The 13450-nt window shown below is 40.3% G+C and overlaps 1 protein-coding gene across 2 annotated transcripts; it reads left to right on the forward strand.

Annotated features, from left to right (window-relative positions):
* The first annotated feature begins 5319 nt into the window (after nucleotides 1–5319).
* On the forward strand, nucleotides 5320–8256 carry LOC147443452 (uncharacterized). Of its 2 annotated transcripts, none has more exons than XM_086529871.1 (3): nucleotides 5320–6479; nucleotides 6634–7608; nucleotides 7832–8256. In XM_086529871.1, exons 1-3 carry the CDS (start codon nucleotides 5373–5375, stop codon nucleotides 7901–7903), a joined length of 2154 nt encoding a protein of 717 aa, XP_086385997.1. In that variant the 5' UTR covers nucleotides 5320–5372; the 3' UTR covers nucleotides 7904–8256. The 2 variants fall into 2 exon arrangements, with proteins under 2 accessions (XP_086385997.1, XP_086385998.1); XM_086529872.1 differs by having other exon boundaries at nucleotides 6676–7608.
* The last annotated feature ends 5194 nt before the right edge of the window (nucleotides 8257–13450 follow it).

A 13450-nucleotide genomic window follows, 5' to 3' on the forward strand; every position in this document is an offset into this window, starting at 1 on the left:
CAATATTTCAACATACTTACCAATTTTGTGAAAAGGTTTAGTTAAATTTTGTCTGCAAACTAAGTGTAACATTCTTTCAATAAATTTTACGGTTGTAATGATGTGAAAAGACTCTTTGTGTTTTTCCCAACTTTGTAGTGTGCGATGGGTTTCATTCTTGTATACAAGCATGCCTACAAGAGAGAGAGAGAGAGAGAGAGAGAGAGAGAGAGAGAGAGAGAGAGGGAGGTCTCTTGTGCTTGGAAATGGTTTTTATATATGTATCCCAAAAGTATTACAAGAGATTCTTTTTTAAAATGTTATCTTTTGGGATGCAATATTGGCAGTCTATGTACATGGTGGAGTTCATAATGTTATCTTTTGGGATGCAATATTGGTAGTGTATGTACTAAATGTAGTAGCCAGATAGGTATTATAGAATATGATATGGAGATTTACTTTTTCAAGATGAGTAAAAGCTAAGTTTAGAGCATGGGTTATTATCTTTTTAATCATGAAGGGTGCATATATATATATATATATATACATATGTTTGTGTGTGTGTGTGTGTGTGTGTGTATGTATATATATATATATGTATGTATATATATATACACACATATATATACATACATACACACACACACACAAACATGTATATATAGATATATATATATATATATATATATATATATATATATATGTATGTATGTATGTATATATACATATATATATATATATATATATATATATATATATACACATACATATATAGCTTGAAGAGTAGACTGAGTTTGTTGCAAAACTTCAAACTGCTTTTCAAACGTAAGTTGTTGGCTAATAAATTGTTGAAATGTGCATTTATCGACCCATAAATGATCGGCTTCTCCATTAAAGTCTCCATTAAGATCCACATGCTCCTCATCGTGCATGTCTATCGTCATATCCACTTGAGGGTTGTCGATTGCACTAACTCTTGAGTGCTCTAACTTGCTTGTTGGTACACACCCTTGTGTGTCTTGATGCTCCTTGAAGACGTTTTTCTCAAAATCTTAAAATCTGAGACTTGCTCTTACTTTAAAGGTGCTCAACTCACCTCTTGATAAGTCCAACATGTTTTAATGGATTGCTCGTACAATGGACCTTGGGCCATTTATAATCGGACTCTCTAAAAAGCCATAGTGCTTTTTTCTTTCTCTAAAAATCCATAAAGCTTTTTGTTGTCTCTAAAAATCCATAAAGTTTTTTGCTTTCTGTAAAAAGCCATAGTGCTTTTTCATGTCTCTAAAAAGCCATAGTGCTATTTTTTTTCTCTAAAAGCCTTAGTGCTTTTTGCTTTCGAGTTTGGAGAGCTTTTTCACCCAAAAAAAACTCAACGAAAAAACATGGCTATGGCGTTGACCTTTAATGTCAAAGAGAGAAACCGAGTGAGAGAGACGGTCCTGTTGTGGCGACGCTTCTTCATGGCTACCCTATGCTTGGGGTCGAACCTTTGCTCCCCCAGGCATGGCGATGCCCCATCTTCGTGCCTTGGTCGTGGTCATCAAACACTTCATGGCAGCCATGTGGTGCCACAATATAAGCATCACGACCACCATCATCATCAATGTGGTATCCCTGCAAAAGCAAAAAACAAACAATCACATTAGCAAAATCTATGTCCACGTGAGGAAGAGGTATGCCATCATCATCTCCATGCAAGAGTCGTGCGTGAGCCCATCTTCATGTGGGGAGAGAAGCTTCTGCTCTACAACCTTGCCTTCGATCGCACGCGCACACACAAAAAATTTTGAAAAATTAAAAATATCTCACAGAGGGTGCAGAATCTCGCTTTTTACGTAAGACGCAAAAACGTACAGAACGACATTTTCCTTCACCTCTCACAGACTATTTTTCTAAACATGGCTGTTTATAGAAAATTTGCTAATCAACAAATTTCTCCCTATAAAAACGTAAGGAAGAGAGAAAGAGAGAACTTCATGCACATGCCTTGCTCATGGAAGAAAGCCATATCCTTCTCCCACCATGCTCTGATACCAATGTAAGACTAGAGGTCTTGTGTCATGTGTATCACCACCCAACCATGTCCTTGCATAGGCCCTGGCCGTTTCATATTCGGATGCCCACTGAACTACATGACTGGACCTTTGTCCAGAGGACCCTTGTCCTTACACCCCCTCTTTGGAAATGGTAGCTCGCTTTGCTTACTAAACTTGCTTGCTTCACATACATGGTCATAATGTAGCCGAATCTAGGCTACATACAATTTCTCTTGTCTCCATATGCTTTGACCATTATAGGATGACATGACCAGTCTATCTATACCATAGCTCAACATCCTTATTTTGTTCATGATGACTCTCTATATACACGACTATCTGTAATATTATCCAGAGTGAAAGGCCTCACTTCTTCATTCCTTGTGTAATACGCTTACTTGTCTTCCATTTTTGAACTCCTCAATAAAGCAACCATATATGTTAAACCAAACGTGCATAACTTTCTTGGTCATTTGTCTAATTGGGGTGAAATTCTTTGTGATTGTAAGTAAATAAAGTGCATCACAATTCCCATCTCTAGTAACCAATGGTAAACTCCCAATGTGCATAGTGGGATTGCATAGTGTCATCTCTAATGGCTACAAACTCCTACAAACTCTAGTGGTTTGTGGTACCCAAGTCTATAAACCAATAATCATTGCTAGGTGGTTGTGACATGATCCCTATTACATGCTTCATGGCTACTAAGCCTCTATCATAAGCAACATCTCTATATCCTCCATTATAACATGTATTATTGCCATATTTATGGTGTCAACCATAAGCTCTCCGACCATAAGTGGGTTGATGATATCAATTTTTTTCCAAGTGTCCATGTTTTCCACAACCATTGCATTGCATGTCACAATGTATAGGTCCTTTACGGCCTCTACCACCACACGGTTGTGCTCTATCCTTCCTCTAGGCATAAATTTGCCTCCTCTAGACATAAAACTCTCATCTACCTACACTATGGACATAATATAGGCCATCTTTACCAAGTCCTTGACCAAATTCTCCACATCTATTGCCACCACATCCATGATTATGACAAAACACTTGGTCATGGTTACTAATGGATCCACCAAGGTTATGCCCAGCTTCCTTTGTCATGCATAAAGCAACCAAATCCTCAAAATCTAGCATAGTTCTTTGCATGGAAACGCGATGAAAATTGAGTTAGCTAAGGACTTGTATTGTAGCCCAAGTCTGTTCACTGTCATCAACACCAAGTCGTCCTCATCTACTTGTCAATTAATGCAAGCCAAGTCCTCCCCACCATGAACTACCTTATTTTAACAATGGGGGGCACTTAGAGAAAATATCTCGGGGGGTTCACTATATGTAAACCATCTATACAACGTGAGTTCAAAGGGTATTTAAAAAACCCCTTATCTATGAATTTTGAACTAATAAAACAACCCCTCTTTCTTTATGAACTTACGGGTTTTTTTTCCAAAGTGCAATAAAAAAACCCCTTATTTAAATATATTTATGTAAATTTACCCAAAATTTTTGAATTAAAAAACCCCTCTTGTTGAACTCTCATGGTATACTTACATACATAGAGGTGGACCCCCCGAGGAAAATATGGTATATTACATGCAACCATGGGCTTATTTAAAAAACCTATGTAGCCTTGTCATCATTTAAACCAACCCTTCTATGAAATATTAACATAATTTTCAAAGCCCTTATTATCTGTATATTTTCCTTACTATATGTATATTTTCTAGCTAGCTAATAGTCTGTCAAAAACCCTTAATGTAGACGAGTTGTTTAAACAAAAGATTAAGGTACAGGTTTGTTCGATCTTCTTTTCCTAATGATTTTCAAATCATGTATGACATCGATCACAAAATAGTTCATTAATAAAGCACTATTGAGACTTCTAAGCACAATCACCTAGAATAACATATTTCATTGACAAAGCATAATTGACACTAAAACTTTTCGAAAGGTTATGTTTTTTTAGCAACTAAATAACTAACTTCCATATGTGCAAAAAATTGCTTTCTTGTCATCACCCAAAGTTTACCTTCATAAAACTATGATCATTTAGGAAATCCATTGAAACATAGGCAACAAAACCATAGCAAAGAAGTCCTTATGAATGGTAGTATAAAAAATTAGGAATTGAAAACATGCAATAAGTCTCTTTTATACAAGTTTTGATTGTGGTCATGTTCTCATTAGAAATAAGCATAGTATTATTCTTCATGCTTCAATCAATTTTACCACCTCTCTGGACAAAGGTCCAGTCATGCAGTTCAGTGGGCATCCTAATGTGAAACGACCAACTAACTAGGGTTAGGGCCTATATAAGGACATGGTTGGGTGGTGATACACATGACACAAGACCTCTAGTCTTACAGGGGGAGAATCAGCAATACTTCTTTGGAAATTGTGCATAGGGACATATGGGGTCTACATTAGAATAATGTATCTCATGATGGAGTCTTATTCATTGATGATCACATGTACATGACATGGGTATATTTCTTGAAGCACAAAATTGAGGCTTTATAGAGTAGGATTGTGGCACGTATGTAAAGTATTTTAGGTTGGATAATGGTGGAGAGTACATGTTTTGTGAGCTTGAGGAGTACCTTAATGAGAATGGCAATAAGTGGAATCTAAAATGTAGCTACACACCACAACAACATGGCATTATTGGGCAAAATCAGTGCAGAGTGACTCCCATCGCATTGATACATGATCACCTTTCAAGAAAACTTATGATTAGAAGCTCATGGTGGCATACATGAAAGTGTTTGGTTGTGAATGTCAGGGTAAAGGGCCGAGTAAGTGGATGGCCCCCAGTTTAGAGACAATTATATGAGATAAACGTGTCACATTTCAAGAACATCGTAGATGGAGTTGTCAACTGACATGGAGTCATGTAATTGGCCGAGATTCATGTTCAAAACCCACACCTTGCCGTCCTTTTACTGGAGCTCTCTCATCGTGCCTTTTCGGTACACATTTTTTTAATACGTCAAAATCGAAAATGTTAACGTGAGCGCTTGACTGGTCGCTAGAAGCCATGTCGCTTTTATTATTGAATCTCCTCCGAAATCAACTCTGCGTTGCACTGAAAAATGTGAAGAGTAGCTCAAGATTGAGCTTCCCCATTTTCAATTGTCGTAATATGGAGCTTTCACTCTATGGTCATGTGCCAAATGATACCAAAGGCACTGCAACGATTGGATGATGCCCAATTGAAAAGAAGGGCTATAAATTCGCATATACGTTCTCCGTGTGGAAGGCCCCTAAGCGAAGCTCTAATTTGAAATTTGTCCTCCCGCCCTTTCCCCTTGTTCCCGTTTGCTTCATTTGGCAGTGTTAGCAGAGATGGACGAGAAGGGCGATATTGCATCTTTGCAGGGCATACAAGAACACACAGGGGTCGAGAAGGCATCTGCCCAGGACACACAAGAACACACGAAGGGCGATCTTGCATCTGCTGTTGAAACGAACGAGAAGGGTGACCTAAATATTGTGTCTGCGCAGGGCACACAATTGCTGCAGCTGCGTCATGATGTTGGATCTTCAATCCGTCCCCTTGCAGAGTCCAGCCATTGCCTAGACGCAGAGCTTAAGCTTGCACATCCAGTGTATGAGCAGCGCATCCATGACCAGCTTGTTGATCGCGTGTCGAGCCAACTGCTGCAGTATCCTGATCTATATGGTTCTTCTGTCGATACCTTCACACGTTCCATCATCAAAATTGCTCGGCAGAGTGACCATTGCTTCAACTTGTTTGCAAATCTTATCAGAAGCAAATTAGAGACGCAGCTCTCCATCCAGTTCCTTCGCAAGCTCTTCAGAATCATTGAAGCTTCCTTTGCTTATAGCATTCGAGTGTGGAGAAGGACACTACCAGTCTTTAATATGAGAGATAGCTTCATTGCTGCAATTGCAAACTGCCAAGTGCTTTTGGTAGTTGGCAAGAAAGGGTCGGGCAAAACTAGCCAGATCCCCCAATATCTTGTTGATGCAGGATGTTATGGTGATAACCAGACGGTTGCTTGCCCGCAGCCTGGAAGTGCTCGCAACTTGATAAGCATAGCCCGGAGAGTGGCCAATGAATTGGGAGTAGAATTGGGTACCCTTGTAGGGTTTGTTTTGGACACGCCACGGTATTCTTGTTTCAGCACAGGGACTGCTATCAAGTTTATGAGCGAAGTCCATCTTCTTGGAGAATCGAGCCACGACACAGATCTTTCAGCTTATTCGGCAATCTTTATTGATGACATACAGGAGCAGAGGGCTGACACACAGTTACTGCTTGGCCTGCTTAAAGAAACTCTCCAGAGACGCTCATCGCTACGTTTGATTATGAGCTCTGCAATTGTGGACACGATTGTGCCTGGCTTCTTTCCCAATTGCAACACTCTAGAAATACCTGAATCACAACTTCCTGTACAAGCGATACAATTGGCTGAGGTTTATGCCAAGGTACACTTCTTTGATACATGCTTACGTGCATTCTTAACTTGCATTGACGTTGCGGCATTAGAAATTGTTTATTTATTCTAAGACTGCTATTTTTGGTAACATTGTTGATCCTAATTATCACGACTCATGAAGTGCTCTTGGCTATTCAATGCAGGACACACAATTAATGCATCATCATGACGTTGGGTCTGTGCAGGGCACACAATTGTTGCAGCTGCATCATGATGTTGGATCTTCAATCCATCCCCTTGTAGAATCCATCCATCGCCTCAACGCAGAGCTTCCACCCCCAGTAGATGAACAACGCCTCCATGACCAGCTTACTGATCTCGTGTCTAGACAACTGCTGCAGCAGCATCCCGATCTTAATGGGTCTTCCGTCGGTACCCTCACACATTCCGTCATCAAAATTGCTCGACAGAGTGACCACTCCCTCAGCTTATTTGCAAATCTTATTAGACGCAGAGGGATGGAGCTCTCTATCCCGTTTCTTCGCAAGCTCTTCAAAATCATTGAAGCTTCCTTTGCTTATAGCATTCGAATGCGGAGAAGGACACTACCAATTTCTAACATGAGAGATAGCTTCATTGCTGCAATCGCAAACAACCAAGTGCTTTTGGTAGTTGGCAACAAAGGGTCGGGCAAAACTAGCCAAATCCCCCAATATCTTGTTGATGCAGGATGTTATGGTGATACCCGGATGATTGCATGCCCGCAACCCGGAAGTGCTCGGAACTTGATAAGTATAGCTCAGAGAGTGGCTAACGAAATGGGAGTAGAATTGGGCACTCTTGTAGGGTTTGCTTTGGAGAAGCCACGGTATTCTTGTTTCAGGACAGGGACTGCTATCAAGTTTATGAGCGAAGTCCATCTTCTTGGAGAGTTGAGCCTTGACACAGATCTTTCACATTATTCGGCAATCTTCATTGATGACATACATGAGCAGAGGTCTCACACACAGTTACTGCTTGGACTGCTTAAAGAAACTCTCAAGAGACGCTCATGGCTACGTTTGATTATGAGCTCTGCAATTGTGGACACGATTGTGCCTGGCTTCTTTCCCAATTGCATCACTCTAGAAATACCTGAATCACAACTTCCGATTCAATTGACCGAGTTGGATGCACAGGTACGCTTATCGCTTATCTGTAAGTACAATATGCTTACGGGGAATATTTAGTGTGCATTTTTTATTTGCAGCAGTAGAAGTAGGAAAGGAATTGTGCTTATTTAGCAGCATTGTTGATCCTAATTTGATGATGCGTGTTGCTCTTGCCCCACTTGAAGGGCCTCTTATACTTACTTTGCTCGCTTAATGTGATATGTGTGTAACTGTTTTCCTTGACATGCAGACGCAAGTAGAAGGCAATCCCCATGCTGTGATGCAGCAAGGAGAAGGCAATCCCAAGGAAAAGGAAATGTGAATTTTGGAAGAAGGCGTGGTTGGATTTATAAGTGTGTGTATGGAAGACTAGTAAACAATCTTGTAAATGGTGTGGTGTTAATACAGGCAGCTCTCTGTTCATAATATCAACGGGGAGCTTCACAGGTTTATGGCTGTCAGGTTAATTTCTCTTAGAGAATGGAGGAGGAGGATCTTCAGGAATAAGACAGAATGGTTTATAGCATGAAAAGATATGGGAGCCTATTTCTATATATAGTGATGCTCAAAAGGGTTGTATATTATAAGAAGTCACACTTAGATTTTTCAAGTTTTAGCAGCATGATTATTTTGTATGGATTTTTTCCCTTGGTATGGCTATTTGGATACTATTTTTTGCCACAACTTGAATTTCATATACACATGCGTGCGCACACGAGTTGAGAAAGAAAGGAAAGAACACAAAATACGAGGTTTCTTAAGAAAAAACAAGCGCGTGTGTGTGTGTGTATAATAGAGAGAGAGAGAGAGAGAGAAAGAGAGAGAGAGAGAGAGAGAGAGAGAGAGAGGAGAGTATGTAACCATTTTTTTTTCTTTTAAGTCTACATGATATATATGAGACATGCAAATAGGAAAGAGAGCATGAGGAAAGAGGGAGGATTTAAGACTTTTCAAAAGTGCATTAAAAAATATATCCTATTAATGTAAGGAGAGAGTAAGATAAAGAATGAAAAACAAGAGCATAGCTACAAATTATGTATATTTCAAACTAAGATTGTATTAAATTTTGTGGAAAACATTGTGGACAACCTTAGCGCGCAAAATTGTGGATTAGATTTTGTGGGCAGGGTAAAAGCATAGAATGGTGGAATACTATTTGTCACCTACAATAGTATATTAGCATTTTTTGGATCTAGAATTTATTGTTCACAAGTTATCCAATAATGTATAAGATGACACCCAATTGTGAACCAAATAGTGCACCAACATCACGGACACCCAATTATATAATACATGTCATTTAGTCTTCTATAGGAGATATCCATGGACACAGGTATATGAGCCACCATACCCTGCTTTTACTTGACAAGAGTGTGGTTAGCAATCTTGTGGACAACATTGTGGTTATTAATTTTGTGGAAAGTCATTTTACGGGTGCAAATTTTCTTGATAATAACAAGTTTGGGAAGAATAAAATTTTGGATAGCAATTTGTGGATAAAGAGGTCTACTGACTGAAGCAGACTAACGAGTTCGAGGAAGCAAGAATATGAGACAAAGAGCTAAAAAACAAGAACCTTGAAATTCATATGGTGGACATCTCTAATAATATACAGCTCACTTTGCCAAAGGTATAGTAGATTTCAATTTCAGCTCTCCTTTTAAACTATATGACGAATGAAAGTGACACCATTAATGTGCAGCACATCATCAACTAAGATAGTTTCCTTAGATTGAGATAAATTCTTGAAAATTAGCAGCAAAGGTAGGGCAGGGAGGCTTTTCACCCGGTCTCCAAACCACTTTGGACAATATCCAAAGTGATCTTCACGTGGACAGGAGGTTGGCTTGGGATTGGTGGTGTCTAGATTCACAAAGTGCACTGGGAGCACTCGCAGACGGGCGGCAATCTTGTAGGCAAGCCTTCACCTCTTTGCTTCAGGAGGATTTAGGGATGAGAGTCGTGGTTGCAAGTTGGAGGTTGAAATTGGTTGCTCACTAGCCTTTTTCTTGCCTGTAGTGTTCATGTAATCTCTTATTAATGAGATTAAGCCAAATGTTACCTTACGCTTGAGCACGCGCTGCGGCTTTAGGCCACTTAGGTGTAGAGGTGATCTTCCTCCTCTTAGTCGGCTCCTCAGGAAAGAGAGGTCTGGTGATGCTTTCTCTTCCCTTAATGTGTGTCACAGTACCTTTGTGTATGTTGATGTAGAATATTTCAAGCTCCTGTGCGTTGGAGGTTTCTGGAGCACTCATAGGTTGAGAGGAGAGGTATATCAAGCTCTTCTTCTTACTCTCCTTCGTTGGCGACAATCACTAAGAAGGCATGTAGAAGAACTTACTTCTTGAATTTCACTGCAACCTGGTAACAAGACCTCGATGAAAGCTTTTAAGGCCTCTAAAGCTTCCTCCTCTTCTGTTCTCCAATTTGCAAACTCCTCACGCCATTCGTCCATGTTGTAGATTGCACATCTTCATTGCTTGTGGACTGAAGGTCTGTGTAGCCCTCCTCCATTGATTGGGGTTACTTTTTGCTTAGGGTGGTCAACAGATTGAGGTCACCTGATATGTCACCATCAAGATATTCTCTAGAGTGATGTGAGAGGGGAGGGTAAATATTGATTTTCTGATTGTGACACATGGGGATAAGGCCTTGACCAGCATTTAAGAGCAGGTAAGGTGGCTGTTGAAACTGGAGGTTCTGCACATGTCAGGGGGGGGACCTGCTGGGTCCTCCTGAATATCAAATTCTCAAAAAAATCTCAACCATGGCTTCTTTTGACATGTGTTCTTTGAAAAAATCAGCATGTCTCTTTTCAACTCAAAAGTCTTTATCCCTGTTGACTCACCTTTACCATAAGATTTTTCCCTTTTCTCCTCCTGTAACTGCATTGTTGATGCCCAATCACTGCTTCTAGTAACAGTGAAGTGTTACCTACCAAATACTTATGGTGCAGTAAAAAATATTTACCATGGGTAAAAAAGTTACTGTAGGTAAAAAGTGATTTGTATTTACCATGTAGGTGAAAAATATTTTTTGTAGGAAAATAAATATTTACTGTGGTAAAAAATATTTACTGTCGGTAAAAAAGTGAAAACGGAGTATGCTGTGCTGTGAGTCCACACAAACATCCTCGTGTAAAGTTCACTAGAAATTCACACCTAGAATGGGCTATTCTGTAAGATATAGGTTGTAGGCATGTATAAGAGCTCGTTCCCACGTATCTTCTGTCCATGGCACTTTTTACTCTTTGGTGCTTGTGAAGTAGATTTTTCTTCTCTTTCGAGATCCCTTGGACTAGAGTATCCTCATCTCCCCAACAACTGACTGTGCCTTTATTGCATCTTCAGAAGGGGTCCTAAAAACCATGCATCATATAGCCCTCCCCCTTAAGCTAGAGGTATTTGATGCCTCTAGCTGTAGGTTGTGCTACAATAGGGTTCTCTTGAATACTTACCTACCTGGTACCAATTGAATTTGCCATGTTACTGCTTTCTTGGCTGATGCACTCTGTTTAGTCCTTTTTGATGAATAATTGTATCCATCCATGACTAACAACTGGTCTCCTAGACCCTTGAAAGCCATACCCCATCCATTATCAATATCCGCTTTCACTGGTAGCATTCTCATTTTTTCTTTTCTTCTTCTTTTTTTTTTTCCTTTTTTTTCTTCTTTTTTTTTTTTTTTTTGTTGAAACGACTATGTACATGATTGTTACCTTAGTTGGAGCTCGAATATGATGAGCTCTCCTCTGAACCATCCTTAGCATTGATTTCACAAGCATATGGCTGTGAAAGACGACATTGATAGGCCTTCAATCGCCAACCATTTACCGGGGTCTGATGTACCTTACCATCTAGGTCGCCTAGTTGGTAACTACCATTTGAGAACTTCTGTATCACTACAAAAGGGTCTTCCCACTTAAGCAAGAACTTATCATCCTTCCTGCGATCAAAGCGATTGTCGTATCTGAGCACTAAAGAACCTTCCTTGATACCTTTCTTGACAAGGTTGCGATTGAACTTCTTTCATTTCTTCTCTGCCTGGGCTGCATAGTACTTCACTGCTGACTCTCGATCTAGCCCTAACCTCTCCAAATCGATGATTCTTCCTTCCACCTGCTTCTCTTGACTATCCTCTTGATGTGCTTTTAGAACTCGGAGGCTCGCTAGCTCCACTTCTATAGGCAATAGTGCCTCTTGCCCGTAAACCAAGTGAAAAGGTGTATACCCCAAGGATGTTTTAAAGGATGTTCTGTAGGCCCAAAGTGCTGCATCTAGGTGTTTGTCCCATGTCTTAGGATGTAAATGCACTTGCTTAGTGATGATTTTACATATAAGACCATTTACCTTTTCCACAAGACCATTGCACTGAGGGTAGTATGGTGTAGAGTGTCTGCGCTTGATTTTTAACTTGCTCATCAATTGCCCGACTAAATCAGCTCGAAATCCCGGTCCCCTATCCGAGAGAATCTCCAAAGGTGTGCCAAAATGGCAAAAAAGGCATTCAAAAATAAAATCACTCACGTCCTTGGCTGTGATGCGCTTTGTGGGACGAGCTTCTGCCCATCTGGTCATGTACTCCACCCCCATAATGATGTATTCCTTCCCTGATTGAGTGCAAGGTAGTGGCCCTATTGCATCTATCCCCCATTTTTCAAATGGCCCATAGGTTTTGATTGGATGCTGATTTTCATGGGTAAGACGCCTTGGTCCAGCTTTTTGGCAAACCTCACATGTGCGGCACCAATGTTGTACATCTCGATGGAGGCTTGGCCACGTGAACCCTGCTTGTAAAATCTTTCTGCTAGTAATCTCTTGTGCAAAGTGGCCACCACACACACCTTCATGACAACTAAACAAAATATCCTTTATCTCTTGGGATGCAGGAACTCTCCTTAAGACAGCATCTTTCCCTCTACAATACAAGTCCTCATTCACTAAGCTATAGATGGTAGCCTTTTTTGCCAACCACCTACGTTCACTTTTACTCATACCAGAGGGTGCTTCACAATGCTCAAGAAAGTAAAGTAAATCATGCAGCTCCTCCTTTCCCTGGTATAAAGGGCTTTTCACAAGGATAGCACCTACTATGAGAGTTTGTAGTTCTTCACCTGCTAAGGCATCTACTTCTCGATTTTGATCTCTAGGTACAAAGTGCACTCGAACTTCTTTAAAACCCTTCAACAAGGCCTTTGCTTCCCTCATCTTAACAGAAAATTTGTCATTTTTACAGGCCCATACACCAACCATTTGCTTAACAATCAACATGGAGTCACCAAAAACATTCAGCTTTGTGATGCCCTGAGAAAGACAACATTGCAACCCTAAAACAAGGGCATGGTACTCTGCTTCATTGTTAGAATGAACCTCTTTTAGATGAAACCCTTTTGCAAAGATCTTCTCCTTCTCTGGACCTAATTTTACTATGCCTGCTGATGCCTTGTCTTTGGTCCTCTTGTAAGCCCCATCAAAATACAGACTGTGTGCTCCCAGTAGAACTTCAAGCTCCGGGATAGGCGGTACCTTACTAGGTGCCTCTTTCTTGGCCTTCTCATAACACCTTTGTGTGAGGACATCTGCCAAACAAGCACGGGTGGAATCCTCTACTTGTAGTGTGTAGTCAAACTCTTGAAGCTGCACCACCCACTTTGCTATTCTTTGAGACAATTCCATGTGTTGTAGGGCATATTGAAAAACCTCCTCAGTTGTGATCACCACAAATTGTCTCGGAAGTAAGTAAGCCCGAAACTTCTCCACTGCAAACTTAAGAGCTAGCACCAATTGCTCAGTTGCGCTGAAACCCTTTTCAGCAGCTTTCATCACTCTACTAGAGAAGTAGACTGGTCTCATGAGAGATGTCTTTGGGT

This window comes from Adiantum capillus-veneris, chromosome 14, assembly GCF_014529385.1.
Source record: "Adiantum capillus-veneris isolate H3 chromosome 14, ASM1452938v2, whole genome shotgun sequence".
Classification (NCBI taxonomy): Eukaryota; Viridiplantae; Streptophyta; class Polypodiopsida; order Polypodiales; family Pteridaceae; genus Adiantum; species Adiantum capillus-veneris.